Here is a 13,294-nt window from a genome sequence, read left to right on the forward strand (position 1 = left end):
TTAAAATAATGAATCTATCCTTCAAATAAAAATATCAACTTGTGACGACAACGTGGTACATTGAAGCACACCACCAGAAGACCTCTTTGCAACAGTACAGGTAATGAAAAATACTGAAAAAGATGGAACTATTTTGTGGGCCAAAAAGACATCAGGAGGGCAAAATTACAAACACCAAAAGTACTGCATATATTGCTTCTAAATTTATTTTGGACATATTTGAAGGCATAAATGTTCAGACAGAAGATTAAAAAAAAAAAAAAAAGGCATTTACCAACTACTGATAAAGAGAGTACATGAACTGAAATCCAGGGAGCTGTCAATGATAGATAAGTCTAAGCATGGCATCGATGGACTGCGCATATCAGAAGTGACAATAGGACATCATCAGTCCTTTGAATCAAGAATCTGTGGCTCTGTGATGTTAGAGGTTTTTGAGGAGGAACCATGACTTTTGTTTGTGATGACAAAATAATTCTTTCCACTCCGGGGAATAGATGAGAACAGAGGTGTGACAGTAGAGACAATTCCTGCAGAATATAAAAATACATTCAATTAACTGAAATAGTAAAAGAAAATAAATGTACAACATGATTGCTAATCACAGCTATTTGTCTGGACATGTTGTTCAACAATCATACCAGCAGAAAACTCAAGGGTAGAGTCCAATGACTCTAGATTGAGTTTGCCTGCCCAAGATGCTTAATAATGACAGAAGCAAAGAACACAAACACCTAATTTTTGGCTCTTGCATATTTCCTGGATGGGTGAAACTACAAGAGAAACAAAATACAACTGAAGAACATTTGGAGACCTTTATGGGAAAGAGGATGCATTTATCTTGTCTTTGACAGGAAATCTCTCTCTACCTGTTACTGTGGTTTTCACCAGTTTGTGTGAATGTGCCAAAGTTCTCCAGTAACAGCAGGTTCAGGGACAGAGGTACAAGACCCCTTTGTGGTCATTTATGGAGTTGGTAGCAGTATGAAAATGTTCAGTCTTATTTACAGTTACTGAGTTAGTGTTGATATCATCTCCTTTCTAACATACAAATAATTTCATTCAGTGCTGTGGCTAACAAAGTCTTAATACCTGAGGATGCACACTGTCTTAGTGACTCCAGGAGGTTGGTGCTGGTAAATTTGACAACACATCTGAAGGGCTGCTCCCGATCTGTCATGGTCCCGTTGGCATGGCCATTAAATTTTGTCTCCAGCTCAAGAAAGATAAACACAGAGGCATAATTCAGATGATCACAGCACAGAGTGATGCTGAACTTTTGCATCTATAAACAAACATAGTGAGACGCAGAGTTTTGACCTTTGTTTTCAATTTTGGCATTCAACTACTATTTGACTTACTCAGCAAGCTCAGTATTTTAAAACACAAGTATGCCCCAGGGTACCTCGTAAACTGCAGACTCTAGCTCAGGTAACATCCCGTCACCAAAGGCCTTATGGGCCATCCGGAGTCTGTCTGCTTCAAGTCCGGCTTGTTCTTTTACTCTGCGTGGGTCTGTAAAGCCAAACAAATAAGACGGCAATGCAGCATTCTAGAAGTACATATGTGAGTACTTTAAATTGAACAAATAATGTGTGATATTGAAAAAAGTAGCTTTAGATGAAATTATTTGATAAAAACATACTGGACTCCATTTGATTGTTTTCTGCAGTATGGCCTGGAAAGTTCGTAGGAAACACCTTCAAAATGAAAAAAGAAAAAGAAAAAAATCAAAGTCCACACAAACAAAAATTACAATATACATTTGTGCAATTTTTTTTTAAAGATATAAACAACTCGCTTCCACATATTTAGGTTTAATTTGCTCATTTTACACAAACTGACTTGGTGTTATGAATTAGATTTTCTTTAAATGTTTTAGGCCTACCATGGGCAACTACGTGACATCATCTAAACCTACTATCTAACCTTCTCATTTCAATCAGAAAACATCACATTTTATTTTAATAGGAAATTCCACTGAAATCAAGATCCCCTTTTCAAGGGGGACCTGGCCAAGATGGCAGCTATAGAAATTCACAACATATTAAAATTCAACACAATATACAAAAATTCCATTCACAAGATAAAAACAATGGATTCACAAGAAAAAAAGGAAAACAAGTTAGATTTTTCTTTAACAGGTGATCATCCTTTTTATACTATTATACAGCATAAACAAAAACATGAGTGGAGCAGTTTCACCCCCAAATCAGGCACTCTCCAGTATATGACTGCAGAGTTCAGTGACAGACAACGCTCCAGTTCTTATCAGCAATGTTTAATAAAGGTGCAAATGGCCATACATATCATTGCATGGTGTGTGAAGTTAAAAATCAAGGCAACTTTGAAATGCGAGGAAACCGTTTTGTCCTGTTATAGTCATAATGGACTTACCTGTGGATATTGCTGCATCAGCAGGTCCCTGATGGCAGTGAGTTTCCGTCCACTGAGGTTAGCATTCTTAAGATCTTGATGTCTAGTGGACACAGTCAAGGCCTGCAAAGTATGCCATTCTCTCAGAAAAAAAAAACAACAACCTGGCAACTGAACAAACAATACAAGAATTAAATATAAAAGACATTCCTCACCTGGGATAAAAGAGGCTTTTGCTTTGAAGTGATGCTGGTCACAAAGACAAAAGGGGTTTGAAGATAGTGAACGACGTATGTTGGTTTCAGGTGGTTGGGCTGAGAGAAGCCGTCTCCCCATGCAATCCGAATCCATATAGCTTCATCCGCATGCTTCTTTATTTTGACAGACACCTTGAATGCAATATAATGCTGTGTTCACATCATGTTTTAAAGAGTGTAATAATGAGCAGCCAAGTGGGGAAAAAAACGTTCACGTCAACCTCTGACTTGCAATTCTGAGTCGGAGAAATCTGGAATTTCTGACCGCTATGATATCTCACACTTGGCAGAAAGGTTTGCAGAAGTGTCGCCATTCTGAGTTATAAAATGGCTTCACAAACAATTATCACTAGCAGTTACACCCAATTCCAGGTGTAAGTGAACAAAAAATATGTACTATAAAAAGTTACTACATAGTTAGCCTACACAGAGGACTGCTGGCATTTTGTGGTCACTCAAAACAAATGAAAGTTATTCATTTTAAAGCTTAACTGACAAATTAGCCTAACAACCAAAGTAGTCTAACTTAAAAATACTAATTCATTGTTCCAAACTGAGTGTAAAAAGATTTAGTATTAGTCTATATATTTTGACAATTGAGAGTGTATGTTACTCACATTGTGGTCACACAAAATAAAATAATACAGTTAAATAACACAAAGCAGACTACATTGCAGACAGTCATCATCTTGTGTGAACACTCCTAAGTCATTTCTATGGGAACTATTCCCACCCTCCCCATTCTGCTGACATGACATGAACACAGTATAAAAGCAGACTTTTAATAAAAGATGTTAAACACTGAAAAATCCAACACATTAAGAATAACGCTGCACCTATATAAACAGAAGGATTCTGTAACTTATGTGCGGTGAAATATTTGACTTACATGTCTTACAAGCTCATGGAGGAGAGATTTAAATTGTTCCTTGAACTGCATCAGTTCTACAGAATGAGCATCATCTGGAAAACAGAGAATGATAAACTTATATTGAAAGATGGACATTTAAAATTTACTTCATCCATATGCTACAGCTGTAAAAACAAAACAATGACTATGGAGTTGAACGGTAAACTCAATCATAATCTTGCTCTTTATTCTCTGGGGGAAAAAAACCCTGAAAAGTATTCATGTGTGACACTACCATACAATGTACAAAAATATTTGCCGTGCTTTCTACCTGTAAAGCACATGACACAGACTCCAGTGAGTTATTTAACAGAGTAAAGCAAACAAACTTTCAATTAGAAAGAGAACACTGATCCCACCAGCAGAGCCACCAAAAAAAACAGGACTGAAATTGAGCATTAAAGGCCTGCACTATGAATGTAGCTTAAGTCTTTCAGCCCTCTATGATACACAATGCATATTCTTGTTTTAACATACCTTCAGGGTCCATGAGACGAAAGGCATACCACATCCCCTGGTTTGGATTATCCATGACATCTAAGAGACAATGAAACCAAAGCAACACAAGAAGCATTACTGGGTTGAAGACAACCATGGTGTAGTCAGTTTGACATTGAATTTTCAGACATTCAATGAAGTCAGTCCTCAAAAACCTTTCAGAGACCATCAGTCTCCACCACACTGGTTGCACGTTATGGACTTTACTGATACTGCACAGGTGATATTTTTACCTCACAATCTGGTGTTGAAGCACATTGCTTTAAAGCCCTTGCATGAGCTGATAGCGCACATGGACAGTGAACAGAACGAATGAGGAGCTGAAATTAGGGACATTTAGGGACTGTTTATTAAGTGCAAGAAGAGGAAAAACAATAAACAATACTGCTCTATGCTCTCAGTGCATGTACGTTCCCTATTTTTAGGTTAAAATTAAGCAATGTGGACTAAATGTTGTTACAGCTTTTGTTTCAAAGTTCTCTAACATTTCACTAAATGGCTATTGATGAAAAATTGGCCATAATTAGCTCACTGAGCCATATTAATATATTAACAGAAAAACTGGACTTTCTGTATGCAGTGGAACGAGGCCCAGATTTTTTTTAAATTGTTTTCCATGTCTCTGAAAAAAAGGAGTGTGGAAACTATAGAAAAAATAAATAAGTAAATAAAAAAACTGGCCATAGTAAGCTCATTGGGCAATATTCATCTGGAGCTTGTGCATGTAGTAGGAACAGGCCAAAATGAAAACAAAAATGGTCTCATGCTAAATACAAGCAATATATTGGCAAAAAAAGAAAAAACAAAGCTGTAACATCTTGCAAGTCTACATTACAACTTCAATCTGTAAATGGAGGATGAGCATACATGACTGACTCTGAGATGTACATGAAGTTGGCCTGAAATATATTTGAAAACAAAGAAAACACAACATGAACAAAGGCACGAGAAAAATAACTCTTAAAAGCCCTTTCGGTCATGCGGTATACACTTTAGAGACGGTCCCTACTCAGTTTCTCGTTTAAGCACTAACTGTTATGGCATTCAATACTAGGTGAGGGAGAAACGGTATTTCGCTTTTCTGTATGTCCTGCACATAGTGAACTGACAATAAAAATGTTTGATCCTTGTTACACTTCAATACTGCGCAATAAGGTGAACATACTACCTGTGCAGTATCAGTAAAAGTTTATTCTCCTAACGCACAACAAAACTCACTCAAACACTAGTGAGAATAAACCCCAGTGGAAGTCGGAATATCCATGGTCAAAATGTCGAAAGGTTTCCATGACGTGATTTAAGTCCAAATGACACACAACTTTCAGCTAACTTACGTATCATCTCAAGTTCTGCGATGTGTTTAACTGTCCACTCATTTTCCTGTACAGAAAAGAAGCGAGGATTAAGGAATGCACAGAAGCTACATGCAAATTGTTTTGATTTCCCTTAAATAGCAACTTTAAAAGTTAAGTTACAATTTAAAACGCCTAGCTAAGATTGGACATGGTAACGTCGTGTACAACATTAAATATCACGGTCCATTTCAGCAAATATTTTCATAAAGAACATGATGTGGGCTAACAACCAGTTTGCCGTTTCCTCCACACTGTAACTCTAAATTGTATTTAGCACCGCATACATTTCAGAAACAACACCACATACCTCGCAAATAGAAAGTAGTTTTTCTGTTATCGCCGACTTTGACTGGATAAAAACCATGGACTGCCGCTGAGCCAATGTCAAACGGTCCCATTTTTCCAACGTAGTTTTAAGCATTTGAATCCGTGTCCGTCTTATGAGCCGTTGTAGTAAGCGTTTAGTAGCATCACCCATTTTCCTCAAACACCAATCTAAACTTAGCTACTGAAACTAGAAGATAGCTCTTGATTATAATCAAACCACCTGCCCCATGCCATAGGAATAACCAAAACTAACAGCTCCAAACAAACCGCCTGCAGAAGAGCACACGAATCAACCAATCAGATATCGCCAAAAATATTTGCACATTTTCTTTAGCGCCATCTGTTGTCTTGGCGTGGTTTTACTTCTAGTTCTGCTGTTTTTAACATTTAGCTAGACAGGATATGTAATTGCAAATACAGTATTTGCAATTCAGTTCTTCCCAGTAAAAAATAACATTCACATATGCAGAGTTGCATTCTTTCGGTAGAAAGCTATGGGTATAGCTGTCATTTCAGATATCAGCGTCATGTTTGATATCCAGAATGTTTATTCTGAATATCAGCAATTTTTACTTGGAAAACCCCCCGCATATTTCAGCTACCTACAATACAAATGTTATTAGTCACAATTAAATTCCAAATAACCAAAAGATGAAATCATCATTCTAGATATTTTTAATATAATTACGAGTATCCAATGTACATTGTGATTATTTAGAATGTCAATATCGATATTCACAATTTGTATTATGACTATAAAATGCAATTGCAGATATCCACAAACATATTGTGGAAAGCTATCCGGAAAGGTTTCAAATTCACCCAGTAATTAAGTGAAATGTGTATCCGCCTCATTCCCAGTGGCATTTAATTACGAAGGTTACAGATACGCTGAACCATTTGTCCTCTTACTTTTGGGAAAAAAAACATCTGTTATTGTTAAGCGAAATCATGCAACTCAAGCACCGATGTCCATAACTTATATCATAAAAGATATTGTGCTGGCTTTCACAGGCAAAAGCGGAAATACGATGACCGGAAAATCTTGTGATGTCAGTAAACTTCCGTCAGGTCATTGCACATCCCGTCTTTTATGACTACAACGCACACCATTGGTAGATTGGGAGAAAGTCGGACGTCGTCGATTCGCTATTGTTTATTGTCACTCAAATGTCTCTCCGCCAAAGCGTTATGAAGCTTTTCTCGTCCTTGGTATTTTTGTAGGTTATATTGATATTAGCACAAGATCGAGTAATTTAGCTGAAACTGTAGAGGCGGTATAGTAACCTGCGTTGTTATTCTACGGAGGAGGTGTAACCATTCTTCCGCGGTTGCAGGGATTTAAGCTGCGTTAACGTTAGTTGAGGCCTGGAAGTTTGTTAGCTAACGTCACACTTAACTATTGGAACACATCAGATGATACAGCCTATCCTGTCGTGAGGGTAACGTATCGCAATGCATTGCAAATCAAACAACTTTTAATAAACCATCTTTTACATCTCAATTGTTAACCCAGCTATTGTGTTACAATGCTGTCAACTCGTCCCAGTGCCAAATGTCACAACACTTTATAGTAGCCTTTAGAAACCATGCCCTGGAATACGTCTAACAGTACTGACCTCATAGTGTGTAAATAGCAGTGCAATTACTGGAGTGATTTATTAGTGTTTTTAAAGAGCCTTTATCAGCAAAAGGTTTGTTAAAATTGATTATTGTTTTATCAAACATAAATACCATTGATTCCAGATTTTCTGATGTGAGGACATTCTGCTTTTCTTTACATTATATTGTATATTGACAATCTTTGGACTGCTGGCCAGACAAAACAAGATGTGAAGATGTCAGATTGGGTTCTGGGAAATTCCAATGAGCAGTATTACACTATTTCTAGATATGTTTTAGATAAAATAGTCAGATTAATATGAACCAGTACTGAAAATGAGCAGTATTTGCAGCTTAATGTTGGCGTTCAACATATTCTTACGTAATGGAAAAGTGCAGTACAACTGAATGCAGAATTGTGTTTAGATGCATAGTTGCCAGTTATCACTAAATCACATCACTGTAATAATCATTGTGAACTTTGTGTAATTGTTGTTTGTGGCTTTTCGGTGTTGCTGCAGCCCTTAACCCAGAATGCACTCTGACCTGTCACCTCACCTGCACACTGATGAGTGCAATGAACTAATAAGTCTTTTGAGGCAGTGCCACACAGAGGTATGTCACTTTCAGTGTTCTTCTACTGCTGTGTGCTTTACATGCACAGAAAACAAAATAATGTAAGTCTTATTTCATGTTTCATGCTACCCTCAGCACAGTGTCCTGAAGTTCTTTGGCACGTGCAATGATGCAGACCGTGCTATGCGTAACTGCCTGAAGACAGAGGTCTGTCAGTTATCATTATTTTCTGTGTGTGTTAATAAGAAACAACTACTGAGCCTTTATGTTTTTTTTATATCAATGTTTGTGTCCTTGCCATTTAACAGAGACTGGAAAAGCAGGCAAAAAGCAGGCAGCATGCACAAGAGATGAAAAGGAAGCTGAAAGCTGCGTCCAAGGAGCATCCCTGAGGGGCATTTTACTGCAACTTTGCTCCTGGAACTGCAAGTTAAAAGTACTTGGACAACAAAAAAAGCAGGGCACTGTGTAACAGGTGCATCCTGCTTTTTTTGTGTCTAGACAGAAGAAGGGATACAAGAGTGTGGGTTACATTGACAGATCTATTCATTATGTGATGGTGTACATCAAGTACTTCAAGATGATGGTATACTATATATTATTACTGTTAGTTGAGAAAAAGAGTAAAAAGAACCGGTTATTTGTGTATTTACTATGGCCTGAACCCTCCTAACACAGTTCTGAATTTTTAATGCTGTTATGTTTTGTGTTGCCAGAATGTTTTAGTTCAACATTAAAACAACAGCATCTTTGGATTAAAAATTGCTGATGGTGATTGTTATTTGATTCCTCTCAATTAGCAATACACTTCATCCAAGATAGAAATCCACAAAACAGAAGGACCAGTGGCTGGGTTGCTCTTAATGTGAACATACCCTAATGAACATACAGTGGTCATAGCTGTTATTAAGTTTATTTGAATTTGGTGATGATTTGGTAATTCCTTTGCAAATAATGTTTTTCAGTTAATTTAAGAATCCATTCTTGCTTTAATAATGGATTGTCATTATTATAAAATACAAAAAGCTTCCATCAGGGCATGTACATGTCTTAAAAATTTGAGAAGAACTAATTAGTTTCTTCACAACAGGCTGTAGATGGTAGAGAAGAGGATTAAGTATTTTATCTTGGCTACTGTAGGCAGTAATGTTAGCGATAAAATGTGGCAAACGTTGGCCGTTGTGAGGTATTAAACACTTTTGAACTGAAAGTGATTGTGTTATACTCCTTTTTGGATGAGTTTCTGTCAGTGCCATCAGACCAAACACTGTCACTACTGCTAGGCGTAGTAGCTACTATGAAGCTCATGTCTCTTTAAAGCAGTATTAAGTAATTGTAGAACATACTGGATCATACTTGACCATCTGTGCTGTCTTAAAATTAAAAAGTCTTCTATTTAATATGGTGACACCTGCAGAAACCTTGATTAAGATGTGAAGAGATTCTAAGCTCAAAGGTTCAGTCATTAATGTTTCTGTATCTCATGGTCTTCATTCGGCACGTGGACCTAGGCAAGGTGACAAAGTGTGCTCATGGTGTTGGATTTGAATGGCTTCTTCAACCTTTTGTCAGCTTTCTAGTGGCTCTAGGTTGAAAAGCTTGTCTGCATGTAATTAACATTTCACATTTAGCTCACAGGATGACACTGGACCAGCCCTGTTTGTTGAGTTAAGACTGAGATATGGTTTAAGGCTCAGAATTAATAGTAAAAAGACCTTTAAGCCTGATTCTCTTTACCACATACAGTATTTTATTTCCAAAGGTCGACTGTAGCAGGCTCATCACATCAATGAGAAGGTCTCTTACGTCCTCATAGCTGACACAGGAAATGTCAAGTACTCCCAATAAACCCAGTGAGTTAAAAGCCGACTGCACTGAAAGCAGCGCAAATGTTCAGAATGTAGACGGAAGCTCAACTCCTTCATATCTGAACAGCTGTTAAATACTACAGCATTAGTAAAAGAGACTGACTGTAGACATACTTATGTGTGAAAGTGGAAAGTAACTAGGAACTTGAGTACAATTTTGAGGTATCTGTACTTAAATTGAAATATCACATCAAATAATGTGCTGCTGTATTGTTTCCAATGTAATACAGGGCACAGATGATTTACAGTTCACTATTTTCAGTTATAATTTAGATTTTATATACCGACCAAACATTTTCTGATGTGGGGTTGCAGTACTTTAAGTATGTTTTTATGCTAATACTTTTGTACTTAACATTTTGAATACAGGACATTTACTTGGAACAGTATTTTTAGATGGTGTTGCTACTTTTACTTAAAGGATCTGAGTACTTCTTCCACCACTGGTGTTAAAAATGCAAAACAAAAAACACACTCTTAAAGTATAGTTTATTTGAAGTAGTTTACTTTTACCCATCACAATGTATGGATCAATCTCTGACATTTAAAGTGTAAGGCACCCCAAGGTGTGCGTGATTAAATACACATACATGAGACAAAACCACAGAAAGCCATCAAAGACACTGTCAGTTGTAACGGATAACAGGGGCAAACAAGAGTGAGGTTTTCTGTTATAACTGGCTTACTTCAAACTGTATGATCTAGGACGCTTCAAACACAATGCTGAGGTGGGAATTTGGATCTGGTGCCTACAAGAGAAGCCAGTAGTTCAAAGCTTTTTAAAATGCTTTTTCTATCAGATTTCATATAGCTTGGAATATTTTACAAATTAAAATAAATACAGAATGACCCCTCTGTTGAAGGATCGGTGTGATTAAAGCTCAGCACACCTGAGTGATTTGCATTCAGTGATGCTGTACAGTAGTCACATTAGACAGGCCCTTCTCACAGGCTCTTCTAGGCCCCCAAAGTCAAGCAGGAGGATATTAACTGTTATGTACCAAGAGATGGAGTTGAAGGGGTGAATTTAGGGACACCTTTTATTAAAAAAAATCAAAATCCCCAAAACATGACTTATTATTTAAGCATAATGGAGCTTTTGATAATAAACTTGCTGAAATTCCCATGAGAACATGACATCTTTTGTGAACTGAATCACTGCTATGCAGCTGATTATAGATTTGGCAAGTTAGGAAACAAAGATAAATTCAGGAGCACTATGATGCACCTGCAAAAGGTTTTACTTTTCATGGGATTAAGTTGAAGTGTGCTGTTGTTGTTAATTTTAGTAGGATTACTAAATGACTTAAAAGTTCCCTGTAATTCAACCCTAAAAGCCATAAATAAGACTGGTGACTGAAAATCACTAAACAACTCCATAGAGCATTAATCGAGTCCTATATCCTTGATATCCTTGTTCATACTTATAAAGCTCAGTCAAACACAATGTTATATATTAATTTATCTGACATGCCTTTGATAATTTACAACAAAATACTTAATCTGATAACTGTCAAATGAAAAGGTAAATAATACATGTACAAAATTATCTGCCTTCCTGACCCGTGTTGATCATCAACGATTTTATGGGGTCATTTAGAATGGGTGATTACGTGAGTCAGGGTGCCTCTGGAGCAAAGGAAACCACATGGCACTGCACATCCAAACGGTTATCTCAAATAAATACAAAAATACATGGAAACATTTCTAACAATACTTACAATGCTGTTACAAAACATACCCAGAAATCCAAGGTATTCACACAGGCAGCACATTTAGAAGTACAATATTTTACATGCAATTAGTTACACAAAACAGTTAACATTATCTATTATTCTGTGCTGCATGTGTACAACTGCAAAAATGGACAAATATCTTCTGGTTTTATCAAACATTCACAGACCTACATGTTTTTGGTAAAATAAAATAGATCCATAACTATAATACACACCAAAATATAAACCTTTTTGAACTCTTGTTCAATATGAAGGGCGAAGCTGACTCCAGCTACACAACTGTTGCATTTTCACAATATTCATCACTGACAATTAGTGTAGTCACAATGTGTTTACTTAAAGACCGAGCAGGAATCAACTCTTTTGTGTGTTCTAAAAATACACAACAAAGAAATAACTGTTAGCTAATATCATCATGATCATCAGATTATCTATTTGCATAAACCATCACATTTCACACTATCTGCATTGATAAATGGAAGCCATGTTATACATGTGAACCACCACGGTACTGCAAGAACGGCTACCATATGTAGTTCAGATAAAATGTTATGTACCATTGATTCAATTAATTATCTAAAGTCATTTTGTACCCAGGACAAATGCTACTTGATTAAGAGGAGACACATTTGTATATTCACCTGGAATGCTAGCATTCACATGAAATTTCCAGTGTACACCTTTTCCACTTCTTGTTCTGATTTGGAAAAAAAATCTAGGTGTATTTTAATTCAAGGAAGTTTCCACTGTAAGGAAACTCCTGCCCACACAACGAGGTCAGGAGTTTTGTATACATTAAGTTCAGTTAAACCCTTCCCATATCTGTTAGATAACTAAAGACTGATGGACATTAACAGTGTGAAGATGATATTGTGTGTACATATCAGCATGTTAGTACATATGCAGTATTCTTGATTTTATGTAACAGAAGCATGTTTTTGGTGATTGTGAAAGCAGTAAGGAAGTTATGATAAAACAAGATACCTGTTCTGTGAAATAAAGACTTTTAACGTATGATCAATGAATTGTGTGACACAAAAAAATTCTCCTTGAATTAGCCAAGTGAGTGTGTTATCATGATGGTTATGGTAGCTTAAACAGATTATGTTTTGAGCAGTCACTGAATCTGATCCGCTGACACATAATCTCACCATATGTGGCATTTTTTCTAGCAGTTTTCTTCAGTAGATGGAATGTGAATATAAGGAGCAAGAACCAGTCCTCATGCAAACTTTGGTTTACACTTCAGTTCAAAACAATAATCGACTTAAAGAAAATCCCCAAAAATACATCTTATATACAGAAAGCAACTCTTTGACTCACTTGAAATAAATATATATTAATATATATATATATTACCATCACTTTATCATGTGTTATCAGATATACACTGATTTCATACATCCTGTCGATTAAATTTCACATAGGTACAGAAACACTTTGTACCCGTGCATTTAAGCAATGCAGATTTGGCCCTTTGCTCTGTGACTCCTTAAAAAGAGAAGCAACATCTGGACAGCTGTGGCTCCAATAAAGAAGTAGCTTTACAAAAGATAACGATGAAGGAATTTATTTTGTTAATAGAGGTATAAGCAAGCAGAAATTCAGTGAACGGATGGAAACAAAGGCCTTTAATGCAACTTTTCCTTCAGTTTTCAACCTTACATCCCTCTGTAGGTAGTCTCAGATGCACACTGACCTTCTTAGATTTCCTTGTGTGGATGGTTACTTCTCATATGTCTTATTCTGCAGATAACTGAAAAGTGCCTCTAGTCCTTTGGTCGAACTC

The 13,294-nt window shown here is 36.6% G+C and overlaps 3 protein-coding genes across 3 annotated transcripts in view; 1 reads left to right on the forward strand and 2 right to left on the reverse strand.

The window, feature by feature from the left end:
• Positions 1-181: 181 nt before the first annotated feature.
• On the reverse strand, positions 182-6,041 carry cenpn (centromere protein N). The gene is made up of 10 exons (XM_020610549.1): positions 5,704-6,041; positions 5,376-5,421; positions 4,021-4,080; positions 3,523-3,596; positions 2,592-2,765; positions 2,398-2,499; positions 1,646-1,700; positions 1,406-1,515; positions 1,093-1,216; positions 182-530 (listed from the first exon to the last, which is right to left on the reverse strand). Exons 1-10 carry the CDS (start codon positions 5,872-5,874, stop codon positions 388-390), a joined length of 1,059 nt encoding a protein of 352 aa, XP_020466205.1. The 5' UTR covers positions 5,875-6,041; the 3' UTR covers positions 182-387.
• A 788-nt stretch (positions 6,042-6,829) lies between these two features.
• On the forward strand, positions 6,830-8,330 carry cmc2 (C-x(9)-C motif containing 2). Its single transcript, XM_020610560.1, has 4 exons — positions 6,830-7,165; positions 7,847-7,940; positions 8,037-8,108; positions 8,210-8,330. Exons 2-4 carry the CDS (start codon positions 7,860-7,862, stop codon positions 8,291-8,293), a joined length of 237 nt encoding a protein of 78 aa, XP_020466216.1. The 5' UTR covers positions 6,830-7,165; positions 7,847-7,859; the 3' UTR covers positions 8,294-8,330.
• A 1,880-nt stretch (positions 8,331-10,210) lies between these two features.
• LOC109965754 (chromodomain Y-like protein 2) overlaps positions 10,211-13,294 on the reverse strand; it is a 23,964-nt gene continuing 20,880 nt past the window's right edge. The window contains exon 7 of the mRNA XM_020610050.1: positions 10,211-13,294. This exon is cut by the window's right edge and continues 94 nt beyond it. Coding sequence (XP_020465706.1) covers positions 13,275-13,294 — 20 coding nt within the window. The 3' untranslated portion in view covers positions 10,211-13,274.

The sequence above is a fragment of the Monopterus albus genome, unplaced genomic scaffold, assembly GCF_001952655.1.
Source record: "Monopterus albus unplaced genomic scaffold, M_albus_1.0 scaffold4.1, whole genome shotgun sequence".
Classification (NCBI taxonomy): domain Eukaryota; kingdom Metazoa; phylum Chordata; class Actinopteri; order Synbranchiformes; family Synbranchidae; genus Monopterus; species Monopterus albus.